The following is a 24078-nucleotide window of genomic DNA, read 5'->3' on the forward strand; positions in this document are numbered from 1 at the left end:
CTTGAACCTTTGACCCGTTTTTTAGTAGTGGTATACCATCAAATAACTCCTCCGGCTGGCATCAATTGACTAACTTGCACCTGGTATTTTATAACCTGTACAACAAAGTTGACCAATGCGACACATTTAGTCCTCAAATATAACTAGCTGAGTTGTTTATTTACAATTTAATAAAAACGATTTATGTTGATATCCTGACCTACTTTACACTAAAATCTCATGTAGACGCATTTCCATTCTTTGTGAGTTTGCAGATATTATTGTTGGTGTGGAGTCTCCATGTTAATCCTTGCATTCTTACTTTGCTATAAGAGATACTATGGCATCATGCCAAGCATGTCAAATTTTCACTGTGTTAAATACCACGGGTACCCCAAAGATGGGTCCTTATGGACCTAAACTGGGGATCAGCCTGCCTCTTACATGCAAATCAGCCTTCCTGATAGAGGTACGACCAGGTCGGCCTGCCTGATGGGCAGATTGTATAGGGCCTAGACAGGCCAAAAACAGACACATGGGGCTCCCCAACCCATGCTGAGCCAACGGGTTGGGGGAGACCGGAGACCTGCGCTGACTCCGGGCGAAATCCGACACCTTAATTTAAGCCCCTCGGAAACGTCCGAGGAAATATTAACTACGTTGGCCTGACAAAAACAAACATGTGTGCGCGCTCTCCACCACGAAGCTGAATCTGCGGTCGACCGTTTCTTCCCTCACCAGCGGTCGATCTCTCCAACAGATCCCACGTGATGAGACCCACCACCCACTCCCACCTTCTGGATCCTCCCGCACCCCTCCCCTCCCGCACTCCCACCTGTTCCTTTCCCCTTCAGCTTTCCCCCTCCCCTCCCCTCCCCTCCCCTCCCCTCCCAATCCAATCCCGCTGACTCCGCCCCTCCCTCTTTCCGATCCCCTCCATGTTCCCCGCGGCATCATCACTCCCCGCGGCCCCCTCGCCGTCCGCTGCGCCCACTCCCGAGCCCCTCCCCCGCCCCCGCCCCCGCCCCTTCCGCGCACCGACGGCTCCGAGGCCGCCTCCGGCGCGCACCCGCGACTCCTCCTGCACCGGATCGCCGAGGAGTTCCTCGCGCTCCCGTCCGACGCGGACCGCGCGCGCCGGCTCCTCTCCCTCGCGTCCGCGCTCCCGCGGCTCCCGGAGCCCGACCGCGCCCCGGGCAACCGCGTCATGGGCTGCGTCGCGCGGGTGTGGCTCGCCGCCCGCTGCGACGGCGGCGGCCGGATGCGGTTCGCGGCCGACTCCGACTCGGAGCTCTCGCGCGGGTACAGCGCCTTCCTCGTCGCCGCGCTCGACGGGGCCACGCCTGGGGAGGTGCTCGCCGTCGACCCCGCTGATCCCGGCCCAGATCCAGTTTTTTTTCTTTTTGCATACAAAATTTTTTTTGATGTATTTTTCTTCTTCCATTTGATAAATTTCTCTCTGTCAAAATTTTTCTCGTAATTTTTTTTATCTCATCAATTTGTTTTTTGAAATTTTTTCTATCCACCAAAATTTCACTCGAAAAATTTTTTGACTCGTAAAAAAATGTTTGAATTTATTTTTCTCGAAAAACAACAAATTTTTTTTAAAAAAACGAAAAAAAAAGCTGTCGGAAAATCGACCGTACGGGAGCCTCCCGTACGGTTGACCGTAAACTTGACCCGCTCTCCACCCGATAAGTGGTGTAGGAGCGCCGCCTAGGGACCGGCGGGAACACCCCCAGTTAGTCGGGCCATCATGACGTCACGACCGGTGCGGTGCTCATGCTGGATGCACCCCATCTGTCAGCCCGACAGGACAAGCCATGCCTAATCATCCTCCACCGCTAGACGTCCCTGTTTGGTTGGAAGTAGCACAAAAATTTTAACTAATAATTAGAGGTATTAAATAAAGATAATTTACAAAACTAATTCCACAACCCTGCGCTACTTCGCGAGACGAATCTAATGAGGCCTTTGACCGCACGATTAGAGGATGGTTACTGTAGCATCACTGTAGCCAATTATCGATTAATTACTGTCATTAGATTTGTCGTGAAAAATTACACCCAATCGTGAGAAAATTTTACAAATAAACTTCGTTTAGTACTCCATATATGTAAAATTTTTTTCTCGAAAATCTGTGCGTTACTCGTGCTACGCAAACCAAATAGAGCCGCAACGGGCTAGCCGGCCCAGCACGGTACCGATGGGACTGGTGCCCAACATCCGCGAAGGAAACCAACCTCGCTAAGAAAGTAGGAGGTCCACCCCGACAAACTAGGGATGGCTTACCACGGGTACGACGGCACCATACCCTGCCACAATGATGACAAACAGGACCAAAGCCACGTCATGCAGCACAGCGGTACGGGCAAATAGGACTTGGATTCAGGATGCGACAGGGTGCCCTAGCTTAGGACATGTGTGTAGCTCCAGACCTCCTCACTTGCAAGCACCAGCAGCACTCGTAGGCAACAACACGAACCGCACAACCCCCCATACTGGATATGGGGCGATTATCTGAACCAGTCTAAATCTGTTGCCTTTAAGTATTAGCCAGACAGTTTGCAGCAACAACTGTGAGATCAGCAATGTAAAAGGTTGTGCAAAAGATTGTTAGCTTAGGTCTGCATAGAGACAACCTGTGCAGCGGCGGAGCGGGGTGGGGTTGTTGCTCCAGCACCCCTACCCCTATGCAACTCATAGAGCCCCCAAAGCTCCTTCTACAATTTTCAACCATGAATCAAGAGGAGGAAGAGGAAAATGAGGAAGAAGAAGAAAAAAAGAGAGGAGGAAGAAAGAAGAAGAGAAGATGAGCCCCCCTAAATCCAAATTATATATTCGCCACTGAACCTATGGATCGACCTCCTATAAGCGAGGTTCTGGTAGAGAGGGATGCATGTACGAAGTATGAGCCTGAGTGGTTGGATGTCATTTTTTTTCAAGCCAAAATTTTGGTAAGCCAAGATATTAGCTTACCAAAATCAGGGCATGCTAAAGTCACTAGTACAGAAATAATATTTGATCTTTACCATTAGTCGTCTCGGCTGCTATTGGGTCCGAGACTAACGAAATCTTTAGTCTCGGGTCCAACTGATAGAGGCCGGGAGGGGATCCGAGGGACTTTTAGTTTCGGCTGGTGGCTCAAAGTGGGACTAGCTCTGCGGAACCATTAGTCCCGGGTTAAGGCAAGCACCGTGACTAAAAGGTTTTTTTTGTTTCCCCACACACACGGTATGGTAGAAGAGGATATTAGCCGGCTAGAGGAAGAAGCTTGCTATTGTTTTGGTCATAAATATTGAAGTGCTAACTTGTAGACATGAACCAATTGGTAGCCAAATTTTATTGGCATGATCTAGTTTTGGGTTGACAAAAATATAATTGCCATCCAACCAACTAGGCTCTCAATAGAAGAAGCGACTTGCTCAACAATAACCGTCTGTGGACTTAGCCTCAGCAGCTATCTCAGATCATCGCCCTGCTGCACGTACGTACAGCACAGCTTCCAGATCGAAGACGAAGAAGAAGCTTCGTTACGTTCAGCTGCTGCCACACCCACGCAAGTCTCACCGCACTTTGACAGTTTGACCTAATCAGCTAGCTATTTCCTTGCTTGTTAAGTGCAAGTGCAGATGCAGGAGCGAGGTCATTCCTTGTGCCGTCACATCATCCTACGACATGTAATGCATCCGAGAGGGGTCGTTGGCGGACAGACTTGTTCAAAGCTAGCCACAGCAGCAGAAGAAGAAAGCTTAGTCAGCTACTGCGTACCTTCTTCTCCGTGCTCCCTCAACTCGACCAATTTCTTCCTTGACCTATTCCAATTATATATATGTCTTTCAGTCTGTCTATAACTCTCTATATATATGGGCATGTGAATTTCTTTCTGTATATGCTGCTGCTGCAGGGCCTGCTGCTGGACGTCCTCGATCGCTGCTGATCCATCATCTTGCTTTGCTTTTGCTTGCTGTTGCTGCCACCAAATTCAGATCAGTCGGCCAATGCAAAACAGCTTGAGCTTGCAATCCCCCATCCATTAGCTGACTGCTACCTGCAACTGATGGAGCAGTATCATTCCTCCTCCAGCGCGACCACGTCCTCCTCGTCGCCGTCCTCGCAACGCGGCGGCGGCACCAGGGAGCTGCAGGGCCCGCGCCCGGCGCCGCTCAGGGTCCGCACGGACTCCCACAAGATCAGGAAGCCGCCGCAGCAGCCCGTGCAGCAGGTGCGGAAGCCGGTCATCATCTACGCGGTGTCGCCCAAGGTCGTGCACGCCGATCCCAGCGAGTTCATGTCCGTCGTGCAGCGCCTCACCGGGTCGCACTCGCGCCGCACCCACACGGCGACGGCGTCCTCCTCCTCCTCCGTCGTCGTCCCGCATCACATCAGCCAGATGCCGTTCTTCGGCGTCGGCCAGCACGCACCGATGCTCCCGCCGCCGGCGCCGCACTTCCCGTTCCAACTGCAGGAGCAAGCAGCAGGCGGGGCGCAGGAGATGACGACCCAGCTCTCGCCCGCGGCACGCCTCGCCGCCATCGAACAGGCCAGTTCCTCGCGGAGCTCCGGTGGAGCAGGTGGCCTGCTGCCGCCATTTCCGAGCGTCCTGTCGCCAGGGCCGCTCCCGGCGATCCAGCCAAGCTTCTCCCCGCCGGCCGGAGCCGGTAGTAACTTCTTGTTGGACGGTGGTGGCATCAATCTCTTCGGCGAGCTGATCAGTCCGGCGGCGCCATTTCTTGGTGCCGCCACCGGCAGCATCAGCACCGCCGCCGGTGCAATTACTGGTCAAAGTCTAAGTTTACAACAAGAAGCGTCGCCGTTGTCGGCTGGTGCCTACTATTGGGGGGATCTCTTCAACAACCAGCAGCATCACCATCAGACCCAGAATCAGAACCAGTAGTAGCTTGCAAGCTTATAAATGCAAATGAGACGTGGTCGTTCTTGGACTGATGGCATTCATGCATGCGTCAGCCATCAGCTGATGAGATCAACCATGCATGCATGATCGAGTCATGCATGGCCTTTGGACTAGCTATTTACTGGATTGACATACAGTTAGTTTCCTTTAATTTGCCATTGTTTTAATGAGATGAGATATATGTATACTGTAGGAAGTAACCTCTGTCAAATCCAGTTTTAGGTTTAGTCAGATATCTTTTTAGCTGCTTGAGATATTCCTGATCACATTGCATTGATTATTATCCACAGGGATACAGAATATATAGAGTTTGTTTTATTATTAATTACTTGATGTATCACTACTAGAAACGGCTTGTTTGCTGTGTGCAATTTCTCGGGCATACGGCATAAAAAAAATCCTTCTGCCGAGTGTGGGCCAGTAAGTAAACACACATCAAAATCTAGGCACATGACAATGAAAAAATGCATGGCAAAACCAAGCACATGGCAAAAGCACGATGTTTGTCGTGTGCCTAATAGTTGGTACACGGCAAAGGCGCCACCCAGTGACGGTCGTCGCGCGGCCATCACCTTTAATTTTGCCGTGTGCCAAGGCGAGCACATGGCAAATGGGTAATATTTGCCGTGTGCCAAACGTCAGTCACACGGCAAAAGCACCGCCCAGTAACGGCCGTGCGACGGCCATCTCTTTTGCCGTGTACCAATGAGGGCACTCAGCAAATCGAAATTTTTGTCGTTTGTCTTTGATGTTTGCTGTGTGCCTCGAGTTAAGCACACGAAAAAGTTTTGTTTATTTTACTAGTTGTACTAACTTATTTACTAGTTGTACTAATTAATTTCTAATAATGTATTGATTGGTGTACTCTTTTTAATTGCAGGTGATCAAAGACGGTGGGGTGCGGCGGAGATATGATGAAGTCGCTCACGAAGGTGCTCGACGGAGTTAGCGAGAGACGTGAGTCCTCCCGGACGACTCGAGGGAGAGGCAAGGGAAAAGGGAAGGGTAGAGCGAGTTCATCAGCGCCTGCAGCAGCTGAGGACTCCAGCACGGCTCCAGGGAGGAGGGGGACTCGCATGAGGTCACCCTTGCTTGTAGCTTCTTCGTCGTCATCTGAGGAGGAGAAGGAGGACGCGGTACCTGAGGCGCACGCCTTTGGTGAGTATGAGGAGCGGGAGGAAGACGAGGAGGGGGAGGAGGAGAAGGAGGAGGGGGGCGGAGGCAAGTGCCATATCTTGTGTCTTGTTGCAAGGCCCCTCGAGGCTCCCGGAGCAATCAATACCTTTTGAGAGACGGCTGATTATTCGACCAAATGGGAAAAGGTAAATAACTTTAGATGTTATCACAACTTTTTATCTTGATCATAATTGAAACTAATAATTTATCTAAATCACTTGGGAAGGAACTTTGTGATCGCGCTCCAAGTGCTCACAAACGCATACGCAGTGGCATACTGGGGCTGCTCTGCAAGCTACACTTCCTTGGTGTGATGCAGATTGCCAGCCGACTTTAGTCGGCGTCGATGTTGGAGCACTACGTCGCCGCCGCAGATGCACCAGATCGGGAAGGTAGGATATTTCTGAACAAGACGCAGTGGGTGTTGAACCAGCTATGGGTAAGTCTTCCTCGCACTACATTGCTCAATACATCGCATTCATTGGACATTCTTGAAATAATGACAGCATTTCTATGTGCAAAGTTTTTATAGATGCAAGGAGGGAATGCTGCCTAGAGCGCTTGAGGTGGCTAACAGAGCCTGTTACAAGCTAAGCTAGTGGCGGATATGCATTACGATGCGTGCATCCAGACCATCGTGACGTACAGCGCTCACATCGAAGGAAGGAAGGTCAAGAAGGAGGCTGCAAGAAACATGAGGCTGACCTGGAAACAATTCCTGTGGGTAAATATAGAACAATATTAATACTGACTTTGAGATGAAGTACACTCCATTTGATGTTTTTATATGTCATGTACTTGATGACATACAGGACATGCAGGTGCCTCCGTACTCAGTGCTGGGAAATGATGGTGGACAAGTGGTGCACGGAGGGTTGGGTGGAGATCCCCAACTCTTGCCGGCGGCGGCGTTTGATGATGCCAGGTGCACCATACCATCAAAGCAGTCATTGCCTCAACGAGTACGTGGCTGCATGGGTACATAAATTTCTTTCTTTATTAATACTCTCAAATCTATATAATTTCTAATTACATTGCTTTTTTTCACAATCGGCGGCACATGGTGGCCAGCCTTGCTCCTAGTTCCAGGCATGGGCTATGGCCCACAAGGGCAAGGTGAAGTCTGACGTCACCTACAACCTGGAGGACTCGCCCGAGGCGTACAATAATCCGACCGTCCACAGCCGCCTCAGTGAGTACACCTCGATGGCAGGTCGATAGGATAGAATATGATCCGAGCACCCGCCCCCTCTTGATGAAGAAATCGCCATGAGGGTGGGAGGAGGCAAGAAGCATGACCAGTATTGGATTGGTGACAGCACACTTGACACGGCTAGTGCTCCCGCTCTCTCGCAAATTCAAGCTAGGAGCACAAGCTCAAGGCCGGCCATACGTCCACGGCCAGGCACTACATAGACCCAGATGGAGGCACTCCAAATTATTTCTGTTTTATCCGTCGTTAATTGATTTTTACATATGTTTGCTCTGTATTCTAACCTAGGGATCAAATACCTGGATGGAAGCAGACTTCAAAGCACGGGAGCAGGAGATGGAGGCGAGGTGCCAGGCCGAGCGGGAGATGATGGAGCAAGAGTTTCAACAGAGACAGGAGACCAAACGTCTGAGACTGGAGCATGCGCTTTAGTACAAGTCTGGCCGCGGCGATAGGTCATTCACTGCCACCATTCGCTCCTCCACCTCCACCTCCCGCAGTTACTCCGATGAGTGATTTACAACCTTACAGTTTCATTTCCCATAGTGACTTAGCACTTTAAATGATGGATAAAGCTAGAATGACTTAGAACTTAAATCTCGTCTCAGACATGTGCAGAATCAATCTCTTCACCTATGTGCAGAATTAATCGGTGGCATCCAATGATAGGCCAGTCAATCTAGACATATTGCCTCAGTGGCCGCCTCAGGAGTTGGGACCGTGGTCGCAGCCACCTCCGGCTCAGTGAGTTTTATGTACTTGCTTTGTAATGGATATATGATTGCTTTGCATTTGGACTTGTATGGATCTGTATGGACTACTAGTGGTTGTGGATGAACGATAATAGAGTTTATTTGCATTTGTGGATTACTTCTGTGTATAAAGTGCCTGTGATGCTTATTATGATATATGAAATGCTTGTAATCTCTATTCGATATATATGAACTGCCTATAATGTTTATTTGATTGGGGTTCCATATACATGACCGAAGAAATAAAACAGAGACAACCTTAACCCTACTTTGTCGTGTGCCACAGTCTTAACCCTACTTTGTCATGTGTCACAGCCTTTGCGGTGTGCATTTCTCATGGCACATGGCAGTGCCAGATTTTGCCGTGTGCCGTGACAGGGCCGTATCTAGGCCCGTGCGGCTCGTGCGACCGGCCGACCGCACATGGCCCCCAAATTTCAGGGGGGGCAAAATATAATGAGTATACTAGGTATAATTATATAGTAGGCTTTATTTTAGTTATATTTTGGCCCAATATGAAGCAAACTGTAGCTCAAATATGTCATAGAAGAGGAAATATGTCGCTCGGTTTGTCTTTCGATTGAATCCACAGACCGCAGGGCAATCTTTTCCGCTTCCACCGTCACCGCTCACCAGGCACGACACGAGTCGTGACGTTTGCACTTCCACCTTCCGTACTTCATTGGGCACTAGTAGGCCGCAGCGACGGCACTAGGGCCCAGTTCATAGTTTCGCACAGGGCCTCCGAATTTGCCGGTACGGCCTTGGCCGTGACCATGGCACACTACAAAGTCGACGGCTTTGCCGTGTGCCTCGCCGTCAAGACACACGACAAAGACACCGTTATTGTCGACCCGCCATTGTCATAGCTTTATTTTGTCATGGGTCACTTAGCACATGGCGAAAACTTTATCATGTACTCGAAAAAAAGCACATGGCAAAATCAGCTCTGCCCGCCGGCGGCGTTTGCCGTGAGACTTTTGCTGTGTGCTTTAGGAACTTTGACGTGTGCCTCTGGCACACGGCATGTTAAGCAACGATTCATTCTCACATCAAGTTTTGGCGGGCATTTGGCCTTTGTTTCCCTAATATAATTGTCTGCGTGCACGCAGGCCTCGCAGCGCTAGCGCTAGTGTTTTGCTGCTTGATCGATTTTTTGGTGATGTCATGCTGCATGCTCTGAAACGCCCTTGTTGTGAGCTAGTTCCATCCATGTTTTGTTGGGTTGCCGGCAAGCAGTATCAACTCTGTCAACTTTGCTGGTTGTACATGTGACTGCTTGCACTTGGCTTCTGTCCTTCGGAGATGCCTGTTAGCCATGACATGAACGTTTTGTGCCAAGCTTACCCAAAAAAAGGGAAGAAATAAAAATATCCGACCTGCCGGATTCGAACCAGCGACCTAAGGATTTATCTGCAGACACTACAGTCCTCCGCTCTACCAACTGAGCTAAGGTCGGCTTGTGTTCAACTTCCGGCAACAAGAAACATGAACCTACACTCCGCTTCTAAACAACACTACACTGATAAAATAAGGAGAGTTTGCGGCTAACGATTGCTACAGATTGAGAAAAGTATCGCAAAACGCGGACACCAACAGACACGAGGTTCCACATGATGCACAAGGATACTAAGATGGATACATGTTTCCGTATTTCCCCAAAGGAGTGCCAATGCTTTCCTGTGTGTTCACTTTCAGTCTAAGCAATATCAACTTTCCATACTGCCAACTGCACGCCAGTGCGTTGTTCCAAATACCACCATTCTATGCTGTACATCAACAAGCCCCAACACCAAAAAGACACCCTAAACCTAACACTAGCATCCGCATGCGTTTCATTTCTTAAGAAACTTCTCCTTCCTTAAGATACCCTTCTCTAACGCTCTGATTTCTTCTGCATCTTCGCCCTGGAACGACGATTGCCTCCCTTTGCTGCCTGCTCAAAAGTCAAAACAATGCTCAAATCAGAACATGCTTTGCTTGCTTAATAGCCTGGCTCTCAGATACAATATTTTCAGTGGGTCTGGGTCATGACTCATGCTACCTGAACATGCTGCAAGATGTCTTCGAGTTGTACAATGATCTCAGCGAAAGTAGGCCGTAAATCAGGATTTTCGTCCCAACACTGTTGAATCAGTTTTGACAATCCCGGGTGCACGCTTGCAGGAATGTCCAAGCGCAATCCCTGTTGCAAGTAGGACAAAAGTGTGATAAAATGTAGCACTGTACAACTTAAAAGTTTCTTAACGAAAAAAGGCATGATGCCAGTAAAACATGGTAATCGGCTTCAAAAACTGATGGGTCTATCGTTGACCAGTTCCAGAGCACTGAATGCTACTTGGTTTCGTGTGATATAAAATAAAATGATGCCAGTATTTTGACCTCGCAATTATCACTAAATAAATCTACCAAGGAAAAGAACATAGCCAGTAGGGGAGACAGAAATTCGTACCTGCCTTACACCTAATGCAGCTTGCAAGGGCGTCATGTTGTCATATGGGACCTATGGTGCAATCAAGACTTCATGTTACCTTTAATAAACAAAATACTTGTGTTCAAATGACTCAGCAGTAATCCAAGTTGCAGTCAACACCAGGGAGTACCTTTGAAGTTGACAACTCCCATAGAACAATGGCAAAGCTGAATACATCTGCTTTGTTATCATAAGGCTTATGATTAATAATCTGTCAAGATAACTAATTCTTGTGAGTAAACCATGCAAACCCAATTTGTAGGTGGCAACTTTTTTATGGGGAAAAATGCATTGTTTCAGGAAGAAGGATAACATTCTGCAAAATATTCCTATATTTTCCACAAATGGACTTTGGAGAACCGTTACAATAGGTAAAAGAAAATTATACTGGATATGATCTTAACAGTATAGTCATCTGAGCTACCTGTCACCTGTGCATGATTGGATCCTGAATTTCAGGAAGGAGTTTAAAGTTGCCTTCCATGGAGTGAGAGAGTCTAAAAAATTGTCTTGCTAGACGTTTAGACCAGGCATTACAGGCCAAGGGGCTCTTCTTATATACAGTTCTTGGGGAAATTTAAGTTTACATGCAGCTTTAAATCAATAATTGCTGTTTTGCAATCCCAGTAATGATGAAAGCCAAGTAGCCCTTATTCTCAATGTGCAAATAAGAGATTAACTAAAAGCACAAAAATTGGCCAGAATTTTGGCTGTAAAGTGTTTCTAAGATAAATAATAGATTACTAAGTAGAACAAAAAACTAAACAGGTCATTGAAAAGTCCTATTATAATGAAAGATAAAAAAAAATCTCAAAGGGTAAAAAAGAAAAGGAGCTCAAGCATACCTCTGGCGCCATCCATCGGTAGGTTCCCGTCTCTGCAGTCATCTGCCCCTCCTGACTTCCATGTCGTGCCACACCAAAGTCCGCGATCTTTATGACCTATTTTCAGAAGAAGATATACAAGGTGACAACTTGGTATTGGGTTGAATGCCATGAGAAAAATATGTACCATGCTCTGTCATCAGCACAGATTCTTGTAAAATACAAGATAACCAAATTCAACATTTTAGGGAATTACAACTCGAAATTGAAACAGCAAGGCCCAACAAACACGTATTTCTCCAAATGCAATTGGATGCCCTAGAACACTGTTGGATTCTTTGTTTCTACATACTGTCATCATTGTGAAACTTACAAAGGATTTCTTGGAGATTTAAAATGATCGCCCTTGAAAATGCAATTTTTCATGTTATTGCTAGTCTTGGAGGAGTGAATTCTGATTTGTAAACCTTTAGGTAGTTCATGAAATGATATTACACAAAAGCAATTCCATCAGGGTCTCTGAATGAAAATAAAGTGCAGCAGAATGCAAATTACTGACAACCTTTATGTCATTGCTAGATTTCATATACCATACAGTAAAGCCAAAAGAAAATGGGCACTGAAACATAGCTTCAGAGTATTGAATTAGTATCATACTTGATCATAGCCTATTAGAAGATTTGCCGTCTTCAAATCCCTGTGGATGATGTCATTTTGGTGTAGATAATCCATTCCTTTTGAGATACTGATAGCAATTTTTAGAATTGTAATGAGATCCAAAAAGTTATTGTGCTTGTGAAGAAAGTCATATAAATTCCCTCCAGGCATGTATTCTGAAAGGAGCAGAACCAACCACAAAAGAGAATGTCATTAGCTGCATCTTGCAGCGGAGATAATAGAACACAGAAAACATCAACATGAGGGAATGGATAGGTGCACAATAGACAGATGGGATTACACTACAACAATGTAGTTTCCCTACTCAGGCACATAGGCGCTAATACTAAAACCATGAAGTGCTAATGGTTAAGGGACTAGAGGTGTATTATCTATCACATTTTAAAACTGTGCATGCAAGATGACAAAGAACAATTCCACTACCATTCAACAGTGCATGCAATCCCACCCAAAAAGTGAAACAAGGATTGGATGAATATTTGAGAAGAACAATACCGGTAACAATGCAATAGTATGGATGCTTTGTGCATGCCCCATAGAATCGAAGAATATTTTCATGATTAACTCTCCTGGAGAAAAGGTATTAGAATTAGTTATGACATAATATTTGACTGGTTCATTCAATTATTATGTCCAATGAAAAACCTTGCCTTAGAATAAGTACTTCTTGCAGGAACTCAATTTCTGAAGGGTTGTTAAGATTGGCAATTCTGAGACACTTTATAGCGACATCAAGACCATTATAAGTTCCTCGGTATCTGTGAAAGAGAACATGAATGAGAAGTGCTGCATACTAAACTCTTGTAAGGCTTTAACTATGAAAAACATAGTTTAGTACACCATAGCAATTTGTCAGCTGGCTTCATGACAGTATAGCAATTTAAAATTGTTTATTTCCTTGTTAAAGGATGGCAGCATGCATAGATGAATCCTATAGAGACTAGGCAGGCACACCGGCAATGTTAGCAGTGAAGTGACACAATGGGCACAGCATTTCCAATAAATTAAATATGGTGATATTACTAGTACTTCCTCTTAATGAAATACTCCCTCCATACTTGAAAAGAATATCATTTTGGACAGCGACACGGTCTCCAAAGCTTATCTTTGACTTCTTATTTTTATAAAAATATTTATCGCAAAGTGATATATTTATATTTTTATGAAAGTATTTTTCAAGACAAATCTATTCATATGATTTTTTTTATTTTGAAACTCAACAACTTAAAAGTTATTCATGATTTATGCTTCCAATGTTTGACCCAAACCTTGTCCAAAACGACATTCTTTTCGAGTATGGAGGGAGTACATGCTCAGGCACGTTAATGAAAAAGATGATATTACTAGTATGAAATAGTTCTTACAAGTCTGCAGAAGATCCAGATGCAATCTTTTCCCCCTTTGTTAGCATCTTCCAGTCGATTTCAGAATCTCCAACCTTCTGTTGTAGGTCAGTTATTTTCTCCGATGCTGAAGAGTTTGTGGAATTGGATGGTGATGCCTGCATATTACATGAAAATAATATAACCGTGGAGAAAAAAGTTAATCATGTTCTGCTGACAAAGATTAGAGTTTTGTGCATAATGCTGCATTTACTATGACGAAAGTCAAAATAACAAGCATGCAGATAGCTTATTCGTGATTAAGTTGAAACATAAATATATTCAATTATGTTGAAAATAATAGTGTATCATACATTTTTTTGTGCTAAGGCCACCTTAATCTTCACGATCAAATCATCTGTCTCCTGCATGAACAATTGAAAGATGAGCAACATTTTCACAAAACCCTTGCATAGTTGCATATATATAAGAGAACATTGCAGCAGATTTGATGGTTCACTATGCCTATTAGAATGTTAGCTGGTAGAGGTTGATATACATTGATGTAGCAGATTGACATATTCCTTTAAACAATTCTGAACTCACAGTCAAAATTCAGACACGAAATTTGACATAATACTTTCATGATGCTATAAACAGTCTAGGACTAAGCATGCGCATGCTCAAAATTTACCTCTGTCTCCCATCCATCAACAACAAAAACATCCAAGCAAAAGTTATCTTTGGTAGAGTAAACATGAGCTTCCTGAATATTCAATCCAACCTCCGAGAGCAACGCAGTAAGCTGCAGAACAACCATTTACCTTAAGAAACTCGACACATAAATATGAAGAGCAAGCTAAGTGAAAATGACGGCTTGATGAGTACATGAAATGGTTAGTTGGACATTACCCGGCTTAGGAGCTTGGGCCTGTCAAGGGAAGAGAATATGATCTCATGGATAAGCATAGTTTTCAAACGGCCCCTGTATAAAATTAATTAACTGATGTTAACCAAATAAAAAAAGAGTCACGGATGTAAGAAGTAGAAATTTTAAACTGTGGATGTCTTATTTCTTCATTCAGAAAAGACAGAGAGAGAAGGAAAAGCAGCACTTTATAAGTGAGTCCAGTTATTACCACTAGAAGGAAGCATAGGGAGGAAGGGTGTGCAGATAAAGTGAAGAAGTACCTACCTAGAGGAGATAGACATGGAATCATTGCCGTCCACAGTCTTTCTCCTCTCCAGACTGAGGTCCTCCAACAACCTTTGGCATGGCTCCTCAAGCTCCTGATTGTCGCCAGAGCCGTGATAATCCGCTCGAACTGGCATGCTCTGCTCGTCGAGGCAGGCAGGGCAGAGCAACACAACAAGACAGTCGTGAATAATAAAAAAAGAAGAAGTAGGTTTCATTTTTTGCCGTGTTTGGTTGCAAGTAGCGCTACTAGAGAATTTTGTCTGCATGAAGCACTAAACGAAGTTTATTTGGAAAACCTTTTTACGGATGGGTGCAACTTTTCGCGATGAACCTAATGACGGTAATTAATCTGTGATTGACTACAGTGATGCTACAGTAACTATCCTCTAGTCGTGCGGTCAAAGACCTCGTTAGATTCGTCTAGCGAAATAGCACAGGGATTGTGAAGTTAATTTTGTAAAATACCTTTATTTAGTACCTCTAATTATTAGTTAAAGTTTGCTACAGTAGCTTGCGCTACACCAACCAAACACGGCCTTTGGATTGCACTTTGGAATCAGACAATTAATCATCATCTTGGCCGTTGTCAAATCAAATCAAATCAAATCAGTGCCCCTTTTCTTTCTTGTTGATGTTGTTGCTGTTTCTGGCAGGCAGGCAGGCACAGAAAAGAGGGGAGGTCTTTTGGGGGTGAGTAGGCTGCAGTAGTGGACCTTGATATATCGCGCGTGGAAGACGGGTCGCTTCTCGGGGTCTGCGCACTCCTGGAGGATCTCCCAGTGCAGCAGGACGTCCTCGGCCTTGTCTTCGACGTCGAGGTCGAAGAGATACCTCCGGGGCAGCCGCTGGAGGTGGCGGGCGAGGCGGCCCTGGAAGGAGGGGTCTGCGAGCGTCTCGTCGTGTCTCCCCGTCAGGCGGAGGCGCTCGCAGATCCTCCTCTGCACCGCGGGGACGTCCGGGTGGGCCTCGCGCGGCGCCGGGGAGCTCTCGCCCGTGCCCTCCTCCAAGTCCTGCTGCTCCTCCCCAACGCGCCGCGACGGAGCCATCGGCCGGCCCGGAATCTTGGAACCTCAGGCGGGCGGTTGCGTTGCGCCCGTGGGTGGGACCGGCCGGCCGAGTCGGGGCACCCTAGGCTGGTATTTATAGAGGGGCTCCGGCCGGCCGGCCGGCGGGGAGACCGCCGATTGGATTGGAGAAGACGACGGCGGCCATGGAATGGAATGGACACTGGCCCAAGCAGCCCCATGTTTTAAATGCTACTGGTATATACAGTATTTTTTTTTGATAAACTAGTATATACAGTATTCATTACGATCTTTTTTGGATCAGTTAAAGCATGAAACAACAATAAGGGGTGTTTAGTTGCCAAATTTTTTTCTACAATACATCGAATCTTTGGATACATGCATGGAGCATTAAATACAGTTGAAAAAAATAACTAATTACTACACAGTTTAACTGATTAGGACAAGACGAATCTTTTAAGTCTAATTAATTTATGATTGGATATTAATTACCAAATAACAACGAAATGTGCTACAGTGTCAAAATCCAAATTTTTTCACCAATTAAACACCCCCCAAGTCTTTTTTTGCTAGATAACAGTGAAAGCTTGGAGTACTAGTAAATTTTGGTCACCGTGATGTACTCCAATATGGGATGAAAATTTTATTTTTTTAGCTGGTTTCTGTATAACATCCCATCTATGGGTCATGTGTGATTGTATGTCTTCTGGAGTAGTATGTGACAAAATAAAGCTAGTAAGTGATCGCGTTATTTTGTTTATACTAATGCCCAGCTGCTAAACAAAAATTCAGAATGACGTGGGTTAGTGGAAGGAGCACCAGGTATTCCGAATCCCATTAGTATACCTCGATCAACCATCATCGTCAAGTGTGCAATTTGAAGGTAATGACTTGGCGCCGTAAAAGGTCCAGGAAGTTCAGAGCGGGGCGTGTTTGTCTTCTTAAAAATTTGTTGTAATTGTGCAAAATTTGTTCTATAAATAAATATATTTATTTATTTATAGAACAAATTTTGCACAATTAATAGAGGAGAAGAACACATCCATAACCAGTGCGACGGCAAGCATGTTAGGTGCCAAAAATGTTCCGTAAGTATTAAAAAAAAGTGACCTAAAATATGACAAATGGAATATCTAACGGTCAAACCTGATGAGGGAGGAAGTGTGTGGAGACGTGCTCGAGCCGTCATGACATGTTCTGCCCCGGCCATGTCAAGATTGTCTGTCCCTAACGCAGTGCATCTTTTCTTGGGTTGGGCCTCACATATTCCTGTCTGGGTCTCCTTTCCATGGGCCGCCAAATGTGAACTTTTTTTTTTGAACATTTACCGTTCCCCAAATGTGAACTTGAACTATGTATATGTGGATACAATAATGCTACTGCTGAGCATCAAGAAAATTAGAACCCATGAACGGCCGTGCCATGTTTTATAATGCTACTGCTGAACATGGCCGTGCGTTCCTTTATTTTCTATTACGAAGATCTGCAGCCGGAAGGGGATAAACAGAAGCTTGAGGATGGCGCGGGTGCTCTCAGGGAGGCGGCACTGTCGTTTCATCCGCAAGAAGCTCAAGTTGGTGATGTTGGCATGGTGCTACTTCACTGAAAAGACGGATTCGCATCAATCTGAAAAGAAGAAGGATGGCTGGCCTTGGGTCCTCTTTAGTGTTCGTTAGCTGTGTTTAGCTCCTGTCTGCCGGAGTGTTTGTAGCTCAGTCTAGCTCGCGTTTATCTGTTGCTCGTCTTTCTGTTCTGTTTGTGGCTCTTGTAGGATGTGTTTCCTCAGTTAAATTGCTGTTATGTCTTCAGCTAGCACTTTGGCTGTAGTTTTAATTACTTTGGTGAGACTGTGTAATTTCGTTGCTTTCTTAAGTAATGAAATTCGGGCCATGCCCATCTTCGTAGAAGATAGCTCATCATACTCTTTACACACGTCGACAAAATATAATAATCGTGAGTACTCATGTGTCTCACCACGTCTATTTTGACATATCTCACGCAAAACTACAACTTCTAAATGCGCACTGCAAAAGATCTACAGTATACTTCCAACCATCAGCCCCAATCGCATGCAGTAGGTAGCCCCAGCATTTGAACCTTAGGCTTGGTGAAAAATTCTGATTTTTCCCCCCAATGGGCATCAAAATAATTGCAGGAATTTTTTTTCCAAAACAAGTAGACACTTACACACACGCACATTTACCTTATTAATACACACATAACTCTACCGGTATGAGCATCTCCAGTAGACTGAGCCGACGAATTCTTGAAATTAACAGTGTCACCATAGGTGCTTCATTGTCGATGGGCACATTGGCTGTAGCACTAAAAAATTAGCGCCGGTTAAATTCTTGAATAAAATTAGAAAAATACGAGCATATGTGCCGAGTCCAGGATTCAAACCCGGATGAGCACGTTGTACCACAAGAAGCTACGATCAATTCAGAAAATAGTTGCAGGTTATTCACATTTACTCTTGTAATAATATATAAAAAATCAGGATGCACATTAGAATTTCAAAAGGTAGACCTTATAAATTTGACCAGCATTGATTAAAATATGTCCATATTTACTACGAGCATATTTCTATTTAAATATCTTTTAATACTCAGTACTTTTTTATATTACACAGTACAACTCAGACACTCATAACGCAAGCAAATCCTACCCCCTACGAGCATTTGCGAAGATTGAGCTGTCAAATCCTCGAGATTGATGAAGTCACCACAGACGTCTCACTATTGACAAAAATATTGTCTACCACTGAAAGCGCAACACCATTAAATTCTAGAAAATTAACTCCCATGGAATGTTGCCTACCATTGAAAGTACAACGCCATTAAATTTTAGAAAATTCGCTTTATGAATTCAGGACCTGAGGTGTTATCGAAGTTTTTGTAACCACTAGGCTATATGCCCTTTCAGGTTGATACCTAGCATTTGTTCGTAGCAACTCATGATTTATTGTAAGAGAAATTGATGATTAAAGTATATCTGAAGAATATTTTAAATCCTAATATACCTTTTAAAAGAGATAAATGCAGTACCAGCATGCTGTGTTCTAGAATCAAATTTTGAAGCAAAGGTAAGTTACGGATAGGAATTTGGTACAACATTCTCTTGCGCACCACACCAAGATGCTTGTAATTAAGGGGCCGTTTAGTTCCCAAAAATTTTCATCCAAAAATTTTCACCTTCCCTTTAAACACATGTATGAAGCACTAAATGTAATTAAATAACAAAACTAATTACACAGTTTGGATGTACATGACGAGACGAATCTTTTAAACCTAATTAGTGCATGATTAACCATAAGTGCTACAGTAACCCACATGTGCTAATGACGCGGTCAAAGGCCTCAAAAGATTCGTCTCGTGGTTTCCAAGTGAGTTTTAAAATTAGTTTTTTAATTAGTGACCGAAAAACCCTCCCGACATCTGGTTGTACCAAACAATCGATGTGACCTTTAATCCAAAGAAATTGCAAAAGAACCAACGACCAACCGAACAGCACGCGGCAGGTAGGGGTGCTTCTCCTGTACTCGTTTGACACATGTACTTCCAGATGCTTCATTCCTCCGCTCTGTCATTCTTTTTTTTTAAAACAAATTAATCCATCATTTTTTTAAAACAAATTAATCCATCATTCAGGCCTTATAAAAAAACCATCATTCATTCATGTGCTTCTGTCACATGAAAATGTTAATCCCTCTGTCACAGAACATGATGTTGATATACAACATTATAGGATAATTTCTCTATTTTTATATACTTGCAAAGTAGACCTTATGGGTTCATGAGGCTAGTTTTCAAAATAAATTCAGATCTATACCTTTCACAATTCCAATATAAAATTCTCATAAGATAAAATCGTAAAAAGTTTAGTGCAAAACTGTATTTTCATAACTGGGTCATGAACCAGGCGGATATTGTCAAAGAAAAATCTAGTATTTTTTCGTCAACCCCAACCTAGTTCGACCCAACACCGTGCCAAATATTTCGGGTAAGGGTTAAACTTGAGTTTTTATATATTTTCAAGTTTTGGGGTTGGATTTCTTTTTCCGGTTTAAAAAAATCAGCCCATGTTTGACAAGATTTTTAGTACAAGTTGAAAAATTTAACTTGAGCCCAGCCCACTAATTAGGAATGTAAATAGTACGGATATTTTACGACTGTATTCGAATTCGATCCAGTCTGGATTTTTTTTCCATCCGTATCTGATTCCGAGTATTCAATATCCGTAACCGATCCGTATCCAAATATTCAAAAGTTACAATTTTATGATGTCGACATCCATTGCAATCTTATCCGGTAAAAACTAGCACTATCCGTATCCAACTTCGTATTCAAACAAAAATATGAAAATATCAGTAATATTCTCGGGTTGACCAGCCCGTGATCAGACCTAAACCGGAGTGAATCATTTTGTCAAGTCCTCCACTTCCATATAATGAACAAAAACAGCACAAGCTTCCAGTGTGATTGTGCTGCTGTGTCATGTGTTACGTGTTTTCTTTATTTTGGGAGGGGAGTCCCAACAAGACAATTCCTTCCATCTCCCGCGTTCCTTATTTTCCCCTTGCTACCCTGCTCTACCCGAGGCTATCCTCTTTTCTGATTCGTTCTCCCCCAATCTCCCCTCCTCTTCCCGGCAGCAGATAGAAGCTGTACCTGTTCCTCTGCGATTTGGGCTCGTCTTAGCTCCTGGTGCTCAAAAGCTCAAGCCTTTCCAGGGCTGGGAGGCGACAAATCGGAGGGGATTCGGAGCGCAAAGTTTTGTATCCAGGGGGGAAAAGGTTTTCTGCATCCAAAGTTGGGCGCTTTTGCTTATCTGCTTAATAGAAATCGCTTGCTTTGTGTGGGAAAGCCAGATCTTGTCCACAGATTCGGGTTTGAAATCTGTGAGTGAGTCGACGAACAAGATTTCGATAGGGTAAGATTCCTGTTCCTTCTGATTGCCCCCGTCCCCACCATGCAAGATTCGATTTTTCATCGGATTCTTTACTTCCGCAGGAATTCCTAGTTCAGCTTCAGCTGCTTAATGATAACATCTGTTTTGTGCTAGTTGCTGGAAAATAGATCAAATCTCTCGTTTTTTCTTCTTTCAAGTGGAACTGCAAAATAAAAGTTCAAGGCTTTAATAGAACTAGTAGCGATGATATCGGTCAAATTCTACTTCATGGCTGCAAAAAGGGTGGTCAAAATTTCACACCCTGCCTATGAATATGTGATGTAGTTAGGCCTTTATTAATGGTGTTTCGTTGGCCTTTCGCCATCAGAGAGGTTGGTTGCCCATGATATGATCATCTAGTGCTAAGTGTGAAACAAGAACAACTAGTTAAATGCTACAGTAGTCCACTGGCTTTCTAGAGGCTGTCAGACTATTCAAGTGAGAATGGACTTCGCTACAATGGGATTGAGCGACTTAATCTCACATGATTGGATATGTTCATATGCTCTAATCCTCTAATCGTCTTCCTTGGCGGTTGCTTAGTTTATACTCGTAGGACATGCTATTCATCCTGATTTGTTGCATACTTGCTTTCAGCGTAATGTTGACTTCTTATTTGGTGGTCTTGGAATTTATAAACAAAAGAAGGGTTGCCGGCTGATATAGAAAAGATAAGGCACAGGCGCACAGCCACAATATTGTGTTGGCAGTGTGTTTGTTTTGCCTCTTCGGTGTATTGTGTAAGGCCATTAGTTACTAATGCTTTGCCATTTGCATAGGTTGTTGCTAGCAGGCTCGCTTTGAAGATCTTGATCACCACAAGAAATTTGCAGTTATTGTGCCTTATCACTGGACATGTCCTTCCGCAGCATAGTCCGTGATGTTAGGGAAAGCTTTGGTAGCTTATCAAGACGGAGTTTTGGGGTTAGAATTTCTGGTCTGCCTGGTCTTGGTCATCACAGAGGGAAATCTGTTGGATCTGTGAGCAACCTGCACGATGGACCTATAGTAGTTGATCAAAGCAGGTGGGTTGGTCTTCCTCCCGAGTTGCTTCGAGATGTAATGAAAAGGCTTGAGGAAGGCGAGAGCACATGGCCATCCCGCAAAGATGTTGTTGCATGCGCAGCAGTTTGTGGAACATGGAGAGAGATATGTAAGGATATAGTGCCGACTCCGGAATTTGGTGGGAAGCTCACTTTTCCAGTGTCACTTAAACAGGTAACAGTTTAATTTAGTTACCAGGGGTAAAATTGCAAAACCTATATTATTGATTTCACTTGTATTTTAGTATCTTATTCAATAACTTATAGTCTCAAATAATTGCAAAAAAAATTATTGTGCTGCACAAAATATTATGAATCAAAACATCCTTCTGTTTTGAGAATACTTGATACTATCAACCATTTTTTTTGTTTACAAAATACTTGTGACTACATGCTTCTCAATGCACAACTCCCATTTCTCCCTTGTCAAAATTCGTCTCAGCCCCAGCCCCATTCTGCAAACTTCATCCCAGGATAAATCATTTGGTCCTGTTAGCTCTTTTGTTGGGTCTGCTGATCACGCGGCGAACAGGAATAATATCTATTACAATGCTTATCAAGTACTGACTTGTATTTCAGAAGTAGAGAACAGCCACTGCAGTATATTATGTCCACCTACAAATGTTTGCTCCCATCTAATTTTGTCTTTTCATGTACAGCCGGGACCTAGAGATGGAATAATACAGTGTTTTATAAAAAGGGACAAATCAGCATCAACTTATTTATCTTTACCTATGTCTTAGTCCTGGTAAGTATCAAGTATGTGCTCTGTTTTTCTCATTAATATCGTTCAATATCGTTCGGAGTAACTTTATATGAATAGGACAATTGCACTGTCACAATTTTATATGAATAGGGTAAACTGTTCAGGTTAATTCCACAACTACTCCCTTTGCTCTAGTAATTTTTACCAGGAATTATCTTCTTGACAATTTTCTAACTGGCTTGGAGAACCATATGTATTACTTCCTTTGGCTTTTGAGATATGTTTCGCCTTTTGGTCTTCTCAAATGAGGACTATTAGATATGAACATTTATTCAAAAAAAATATTAGATATGAACAAATTGACCTAAAAATAGAGTGAAACCAGATCCCCCCCATCCCACACATATACACACACCCATAATTTCTTGTATAAATAATATATATTGTTGTGTGCAGATATACAATTTTCGTGTTATAAATGCTTGCTTTCGGTGATCTAATGTCGATGGCTGCAGTAGCAAAACAGAATTCTCACAACTTTACTTAAATGCGTTGCTTTGATGCTTTGGATCATGTAGCTGTCCTCAGTGAGAATGGGAAATTTCTACTAGCAGCTAAGAGGAATCGCCGTACAACTTATACTGAGTACATCATTTCTATGGATCCTAAAAATATATCACGTTCAAGTAATGGCTATATTGGAAAAATGAGGTGAAGTATCTTACCTTGACAGCAATATTTCAATCTAACTTAAAATGATTTTTGAGTTTTGCGTGATGTTGTCCATTTCAATCTGACACTACAACAGGTCAAATTTTCTTGGCACGAAATTCGTCATATACGACACTCAGCCGCCATACAATGCTGGGAGCCTTGTCTCATGTGGGCGTGGCAGTCGTAGAATCTCCTCTAGGCGTGTTTCCCCCAAGGTACCTGCTGCTAGCTATCCCATTGCCCGGGTGAACTATGAGCTGAACGTGCTTGGCACAAGGGGGCCCAGGCGTATGAATTGCACCATGCATTCCATCCCAGCCTCAGCACTGGAACCTGAAGGCATGGTCCCTGGTCAACCCACACAGCTCTTCCTCCCTGGCTCGTCTGCCTATGAAGAATCCTTTCGCAGTGTGAATACTGCTTCCAGCTCAAGGTTCTCGGTTACAGACCACTCCTTGGACTTCAGCTCCTCTCGTTTCTCAGAGGTAAGCAGAGTGATCCAGCAAGGTGAGGATGACAGTCAGGCCAAGGAGAGGCCTTTGGTTCTTCGCAATAAAGAGCCAAGGTGGCACGAGCAGCTGCAGTGTTGGTGCCTTAACTTCCGTGGCCGGGTGACAGTGGCTTCTGTGAAGAACTTCCAGTTGATAGCTGCGCCATTGCTAGATGATGTGCCCTCTGAATTGTCGCAAGAGGCTCAGCAGCAAACCCAGCCTTCGAGTTCATCTTCAGCATCGGATCATGATAAGGTGATCCTGCAGTTTGGAAAGGTTGCCAAGGACATGTTCACAATGGACTACCGATACCCACTCTCAGCATTCCAGGCCTTCACCATCTGTTTGACTAGCTTTGACACCAAGCTGGCTTGTGAATAGATTAGAGATAAGAACATGCATTTAGGTCAGTAAGTATTTATATGGTGCGTGCGCTAGTGTAGTTTGTTGACGTGTTGATTCCGTCCTTTGTTGTGTGGCTTGTCAAAGCTAAGAACCGGCAATTGTTCTGAGCTGCAGGATTTTTCATGTCTGTAACCTGTAATGGCAAAACGTGCAGACATTACCTCTAGTCTTCCAGGTTCCAATTCGGTAATTCCTTGATGGTTTCAGTCTTTGA

The 24078-nt window shown here is 44.2% G+C and overlaps 3 protein-coding genes, 1 non-coding gene and 1 pseudogene across 6 annotated transcripts; 3 read left to right on the plus strand and 2 right to left on the minus strand.

The window, feature by feature from the left end:
- The first annotated feature begins 379 nt into the window (after positions 1 to 379).
- On the plus strand, positions 380 to 3919 carry LOC120679675 (quinolinate synthase, chloroplastic). The gene is made up of 3 exons (XM_039961327.1): positions 380 to 448; positions 740 to 1369; positions 3887 to 3919. The coding sequence occupies exons 1-3, from the start codon at positions 380 to 382 to the stop codon at positions 3917 to 3919; spliced, it is 732 nt and encodes a 243-aa protein (XP_039817261.1).
- Positions 3920 to 4039: 120 nt separating this feature from the next.
- On the plus strand, positions 4040 to 4980 carry LOC120678340 (protein MKS1-like). The gene has a single exon (XM_039959465.1). The coding sequence runs from the start codon at positions 4040 to 4042 to the stop codon at positions 4874 to 4876; it is 837 nt and encodes a 278-aa protein (XP_039815399.1). The 3' UTR covers positions 4877 to 4980.
- Positions 4981 to 9408: 4428 nt separating this feature from the next.
- On the minus strand, positions 9409 to 9494 carry TRNAY-GUA. Its single transcript is given in 2 exon segments — positions 9409 to 9444; positions 9458 to 9494. It is a non-coding gene; the product is annotated as a tRNA-Tyr (tRNA).
- Positions 9495 to 9649: 155 nt separating this feature from the next.
- Positions 9650 to 15759, minus strand: LOC120679309 (serine/threonine-protein kinase STY46-like). 2 transcript variants are annotated; one of them, XR_005677107.1, is made up of 14 exons: positions 15244 to 15759; positions 14528 to 14667; positions 14245 to 14317; positions 14027 to 14137; positions 13707 to 13757; positions 13375 to 13511; positions 12661 to 12768; positions 12506 to 12579; positions 11990 to 12165; positions 11354 to 11449; positions 10639 to 10685; positions 10488 to 10538; positions 10080 to 10220; positions 9650 to 9971 (listed from the first exon to the last, which is right to left on the minus strand). XR_005677107.1 is itself a non-coding variant. In XM_039960869.1 (14 exons), the coding sequence occupies exons 1-14, from the start codon at positions 15574 to 15576 to the stop codon at positions 9912 to 9914; spliced, it is 1632 nt and encodes a 543-aa protein (XP_039816803.1). In that variant the 5' UTR covers positions 15577 to 15747; the 3' UTR covers positions 9650 to 9911. The 2 variants fall into 2 exon arrangements, 1 of the variants encoding a protein (XP_039816803.1); XM_039960869.1 differs by having other exon boundaries at positions 10639 to 10719; positions 15244 to 15747.
- A 4275-nt stretch (positions 15760 to 20034) lies between these two features.
- On the plus strand, positions 20035 to 24078 carry LOC120680234 (annotated as a pseudogene). Its single transcript, XR_005677556.1, has 5 exons — positions 20035 to 20487; positions 21285 to 21723; positions 22208 to 22296; positions 22833 to 22965; positions 23063 to 24078. The product of XR_005677556.1 is annotated as a tubby-like F-box protein 12 (transcript).

Source organism: Panicum virgatum, chromosome 6N (assembly GCF_016808335.1).
Source record: "Panicum virgatum strain AP13 chromosome 6N, P.virgatum_v5, whole genome shotgun sequence".
In the NCBI taxonomy this organism is placed as follows: domain Eukaryota; kingdom Viridiplantae; phylum Streptophyta; class Magnoliopsida; order Poales; family Poaceae; genus Panicum; species Panicum virgatum.

Excerpts from the sequence above, each read along its gene's own strand:
- LOC120679675 (XM_039961327.1), top strand. The coding sequence starts at position 380 with ATGGGTCCTTATGGACCTAAACTGGGGATCAGCCTGCCTCTTACATGC. Across the intron at positions 449-739 it reads AATCAGCCTTCCTGATAGAG|ATCCCACGTGATGAGACCCA; the intron begins GTACGACCAGGT and ends TCTCTCCAACAG. Across the intron at positions 1,370-3,886 it reads CTGATCCCGGCCCAGATCCA|GGCCTGCTGCTGGACGTCCT; the intron begins GTTTTTTTTCTT and ends CTGCTGCTGCAG.
- LOC120678340 (XM_039959465.1), top strand. The coding sequence starts at position 4,040 with ATGGAGCAGTATCATTCCTCCTCCAGCGCGACCACGTCCTCCTCGTCG.
- LOC120679309 (XM_039960869.1), bottom strand. The coding sequence starts at position 15,576 with ATGGCTCCGTCGCGGCGCGTTGGGGAGGAGCAGCAGGACTTGGAGGAG. Across the intron at positions 14,318-14,527 it reads TCCATGTCTATCTCCTCTAG|GGGCCGTTTGAAAACTATGC; the intron begins GTAGGTACTTCT and ends AATTTTATACAG. Across the intron at positions 10,221-10,487 it reads CTGCATTAGGTGTAAGGCAG|GGATTGCGCTTGGACATTCC; the intron begins GTACGAATTTCT and ends TACTTGCAACAG.